Source organism: Electrona antarctica, assembly GCF_951216825.1.
Source record: "Electrona antarctica genome assembly, chromosome: 7".
Taxonomy (NCBI): domain Eukaryota; kingdom Metazoa; phylum Chordata; class Actinopteri; order Myctophiformes; family Myctophidae; genus Electrona; species Electrona antarctica.
The window spans coordinates 13,950,902-13,956,620 of record NC_136812.1 but is presented as its reverse complement, the minus strand read 5'-3'; the positions used below and the strand labels follow the sequence as shown (position 1 = coordinate 13,956,620).

At 48.8% G+C, this 5,719-nt stretch overlaps 1 protein-coding gene across 1 annotated transcript in view; it reads left to right on the top strand.

Annotated features, from left to right (window-relative positions):
- dab1a (DAB adaptor protein 1a) overlaps window positions 1–3,838 on the top strand; it is a gene marked incomplete at both ends in the record, with an annotated part of 86,473 nt that extends 82,635 nt beyond the window's left edge. Inside the window, one exon of the mRNA XM_079505968.1 lies at window positions 3,794–3,838. Within this exon, the coding sequence (XP_079362094.1) occupies window positions 3,794–3,838 (45 nt within the window). The remainder of the gene's footprint in view (window positions 1–3,793) is intronic.
- Between the last annotated feature and the right edge of the window lie 1,881 nt (window positions 3,839–5,719).

Below are 5,719 nucleotides of genomic sequence, written 5' to 3'. Positions count from 1 at the left end.
CATGTACATCCCAGCCTCCCTACCCTCATGCGTCATCACCCACACGTGTGCACTGCACACACATGCGTGCAGTGCAGTGCACGCGCATGTACACACACACACACACACACACACACACACACACACACACACACACACACACACACACACACACACACACACACACACACCCTCTGCTGGCGTCATAATGATAGCTGCTGGCACTCGGTACGACGCTGGGGAAATTTTTAATGATTGTGTTTTCATCAGTTAATACCGGGGTGCCAGGTTTAATGACTGCCCGGACATAATTGGCATTAATTAAAAAACACAAGATGCCTTGAAGTCCTGTTAATCCTCACAAGGCAGAGAGAGAGGGTGGTTTTGGCCGCCGTCCCTCCAGCATCGTGCAGAGGGAAGAGGCTGCTAGGCAGGGGCAGAAGGCCCGGGCCAAAAATAAATAAAAATAAAGAAATGGGACGAGGGATAAATTGTGGAGGGAGTTTGGCTCTGGATTGACAGCACCAAACGGCAGCCTGTTCACACATGTTTTTTTCCCTCTGGTCACGGTCCAATGAAGCTACGCCCACATATGGTGTTTACCCGCTCAATCACAACTACTTTAGACATCCTCCAAGACAGTACAAACACGCGTGCATAAATGCTCAAACACACACGCATGCACGCGCGCCAGCCACACCTGTGCGTTCGAAAACCCAGCCCAGTGCACTTGCGACGGCCACCGCAGCCACCTGTGCAACATGTCTGAGCCAAGGCTGGTTTGTGCGTATCTGTGTGTGTGTGTGTGTGTGTGTGTGTGTGCGTGTGTGTGTGCAGCCGTGCATACTGTTGGCTGGCGTTCTGTGTTGCCTCCTGTCCACAGTAACGTCCAGGCAGACTCTGTCAGTCTGGAAACCTCATATGTCCAAAACGGTAACTTTTCAGGATTAAAATCAAATTATGAAAGAAGTCATCAAAATCAGACCGGCAAGCTAGAAAGGCGTCACATCGCTTCGGGCCGCGTTTCGAGCTGGCGGATCTGCTACTTTTGATGCTTTTGTTTTGTGTGACGCTGTAGTATGATCAAGTAGGCTGTTAATTCACCCCCCAAAAATAAAACCCACACAAAAAGTAAAAAAAAAAAAAAAGAGATAAGAGGTTCCTGCCCGACAGCGACGATATGTTGGACCAGTGGGAGTGTAACTGTTTTAGTTAGGGTGTGTGTGTGTGTGTGTGTGTGTGTGTGTGTGTGTGTGTGTGTGTGTGTGTGTGTGTGTGTGTGTGTGTGTGTGTGTGTGTGTGTGTGTGGGGGGGTTCTCTCATCATGTCCAGCTCATGCTGTCGGGTTTCAGCCGTGAAATGGTCTGTTTCCATGGTTCACTGAGCAGTCTCACATCGCTCCGCTGGCACCGAGGAGAGCCCAGGGCCCCGTCTCACACACGCACAAACACACACACACACACACACACGCAACCGCACGCACGCACGCACGCACGCACGCACGCACGCACGCACGCACGCACGCACGCACGCACGCACGCACGCACGCACGCACAAAATGTCATACACACAAAATGGTCACCCACACACACACACAGACACACACACAAAATGTCATACACACAAAATGGTCACCCACACACACTCACCGACCGGCCCCAGAATGTTTTGGCCATGGGCCTGTGGGTGTTCTCCCTGGGACCATCAGTCATCCCCTCATCCCCATGCCCCTTCCCCTTCCACTCTCCCCATCTCTCCCCTCCGTCGGGTAGGATTGATGGGGAGGGCGCTGGAGGCCTTGTTGGCACCAGTGTGGCATGGATGACGCAGTGACAGGGCTGACAGGGCTGCTAGGGGTGTGGACATGGAGCTGGGGATGAGCAGTGTGTTGCTATCACTTGCTTGTCACCTCTCTCTCTCTCCCCTCTCTCTCTCTCTGGGATGGGCCTTGGCAAAGACCTCCACAGTTTTAGCTCTGTTGCCTGCGTGTGACACATGATCATTGAACTTATAATTGGTCCTAATGCTCATTATAATATGGTACCATTTTTGTCTACTCCGTCTGTGTCTTACTTAATGGAGGGCTGTGGAGTTCAGAAAACGCCTACCAGTGACATCATCGATGCACCAATCTAATATAAACTTTAGGCGTTAACATGCTCTTGCGTCAATACAAATCCAAATAAAACAATTGATAACCTCACTAATGATGATGTCACTGGTAGGCGGGTTTCTGAAGTGTCCACAGCCGTCCTATATGAGACATAGACATGTGACATAGACATGTGATGTCATCATGATCATACTACAGCCGCATACAGCATCAGAAAAAAGCATCAGAAGTAGCAGATCTGCAAGTTCGTAACGCGGAGCGAAGCGACCCGTTTTGAGCTTGTCGATCTGCTACTTTTGCTACGTGGATTTCACACTTTTTAGATAGATACAATATAAATACAGATACAGATTCGCTGACCACATGATGGCTAGTGGTACAGTAGGCCAGGGGTTCTCAACGTTTTTGGCCGGGGACCCCCGGAAATGCTTTGGCAATGTCTCGGGACACACACAGAGCCATTAAGGAGTGACTATGTGACCTTTGCGATGCTGAAAGAGTCTCCTTACAGAGAGATCATGGTGACTCACAACTGGTCCTTCACAGTTCACAGTCCTCAACGACTAGTCCATGTTGGTCTGAGGAGGTGGAGGAGGCGCATGGGAGTGGGTGGAAGGAATATGCTTAGCTGCAAACACAGAGATTACACGCAGCCAAGCACACACACACACTATTATATCGTCACTATTACTTTTTCTTTTTGTTTTGCCTGGCCAGCCCTTTTGGCATCTGCCAGAATTGCCAGACTGTCTAGTCCGGTCCTGACAGTAACAGTTTTGGACATACGAGGTTTCCAGGACAGAGACGATATTTGGATAAACTCGTAACAAATTCACGTGTGTGCACATATGCATGCGGTTTGTAACGGTGAAAGATGCATTGTTCAAAGGGGGGGGGGGGGGGGGGGGGAGAGAGAGAGAGAGAGAGAAAGAGAGAGCTCTTTAAAAGCATGGGACACAATTTTAGCCTCCTGCAATGCGCTACTGCCATCTGGTGGATAAAAGTCCCAACTTCAGTCAATGTAGAAGTTGGAACTTCAAATGATAATTATGATAATTGCATTTCTTAATTTAATGGTGAGATTTAACAGTTGCCCAAATTATTACAACTCATGATGGGAAATGTGACCAACATCCTCTCCCTCTGGTTGTCAACAGAATTAAACAGATTTAGAAATCCATTCTACTTAAATTATGTCAGTTTCGCCAGGTTTGCCTCCCTAAAGAGTGTAAAAAATTGTTTAATTTGTACACTTTGTATAATTTGTACACACATGTACACGTTTACTGCGTATAGGGATGTCCAGGTGGTACAGATTTTGTACCATCTAGAAATCAAAACCTGAATAATATGAGGGTCATTGTGTTGGAAATCAATACCAATTCGAGCAGCTACCGGGAGTGGAAGGATATGAAACCTTTCCCGACTTGAGTTGAAATCATTACACCGGATCTTTATGGCCATGCCCGTATAGAATCAGAATCCATTTTATTGGCCAAGTATAAGCGTGCACAATTTAACATGGCGGGTTGGTCACTCACATGCATAGACACATTAAACAAAACAAGTCAAAAGTGACAAGCAAGGGGTTGGGAAAAATGCTAATTAATTTCATTGATTATATTTTTGCTTTGTTCTCTCTCTCTCTCTCTCTCTCTCTCTCTCTCTCTCTCTCTCTCTCTCTATCTCTCTCAGAAGAAGGGGAAAGACCCTCTCTATGCCCAGATCAACAAAGGGAAGAAATAAACAGACACACAGGAAGACCTGACCGCAAGCTGGCGAACGGGAGGAAAAGACACCACTCAAAGCTGTGTGCGCGCAGCCGTGCGCGTGCGTGTGTGTGTGTGTGTGTGTGTGTGTGTGTGTGTGTGTGTGTGTGTGTGTGTGTGTGTGTGTGTGTGTGTGTGTGTGTGTGTGTGTGTGTGTGTGTGTGTGTATTGGCATGAGGCATATCTCTCCTCGTTCACCACAGCGCTGCCCCTGACCAGCAGCAGCAGTGACTGCCTGCCTGGCTGACCTCTTTCTCCTCTCCTCTGTCTAACGACCTCCCTGGAGGAGCCTCCAGTCTCACACACACACCTCCACCTCCTCAGTCCAACTGCTGTACGTACGTCCTCCTCAGTCCTCCTGCTGTACGTACGTCCTCCTCAGTCCTCCTGCTGTACGTACGTCCTCCACAGTCCTGCTGTACGTACGTCCTCCACAGTCCTCCTACTGTACGTACGTCCTCAGTCCTCCTGCTGTACGTACGTCCTCCACAGTCCTCTCTCCTCCATCTGAGGGGTTAGAGGAGAGAGGGGGGGGGGGGGGAGAGAGCTCTCTTGGTGATTTACTCTAGACAGGGAAGGATATCAATCACTGAGGTGGATTTCCTCTCCTCTCCTCTCCTCTCCTCTCCTCTCCTCTCCTCTCCTCTCCTCTCCTCTCCTCTCCTCTCCTCTCCTCTATCTTCTTCCAGTGGAAATTTACACCCAGCCTCTCAGACAGACAGGCCACCCCCAACCACCCCACAACCCCCCCCTCCCCCCCAGCCACCCCCCAGCCTCCCACCCAAGCCCCCGGCTACTTTCTCCAACATCTTGCTGGTTTTCAAATTCCTTTCTCCGCCTCCAACCATCCATGTCTTTGACTGACTGTGCTGCCATGGAGGGATTGCACCACACGCACATGTGCGCGCACACACACACACACACACACACACATACACACACACACACACACACACACACACACACACACACACACACACACACACAGACACACGGACACACACACACGGACACACGGACACACACACACGGACAGTGATTGATTCTTTAAGCGATCATCTATTCATGTAAATGGACGGAATCAGTGTCCGCAAAAAAGAGGAGATCCTGTGGGAGGAGCTATAGACTTCAATGGGCCTATCAGAACTGGTCGGGATCGCCATGTCTGATCGATTGATTGGTTGGTTTGGGTGTTTTCTTCCCCTTCACGTGAGTGTCTGCTTGGATCACTATGCAGAAACAAGACTCTCTGGGAGCAACTCACACACAGCCACACACTGCACACACACACACACACACACACACACACACACACACACACACACACACACACACACACACACAGACATGAATATACTCGCACACAAGCATAGGACACACACACACATATGAAAACGCTTGCACACAACACACACACGTATAGACACACCGTATCGTCTCTGCCGTGCAAAAACCTCTTATCTCCATATTTTTTTGTAAACCTGTTGGATTGATTAATTGAATACAGTTTGCAAAAAGTACAGAGGTACAGTACTGATGCTAAAAGATAACACAAAAGCCCTGAGGGCTTGTTTCCATGGTGGCTGCTGCTGTATATTCAATTCATCAAGACAAATAGAGACATACAGTACTGTACAAGACTTCATCAAAACTAGGAGCAGTAAAATATATTTACAGAAGGAGTGTGTGTGTGTGTGGGGGGGGGGGGGGGGGGCTAATTTCACACAAAACGCCTCAAAAGTATAGCAGATTTGAGCTTGTCGATCTGATACTTTTGCCATTTTTGAATCACAGTTTGGGACAGGTTTCCACCCGGCAGAGACATGCATTATGCACACAAACTAGTCTAAGATTTAGA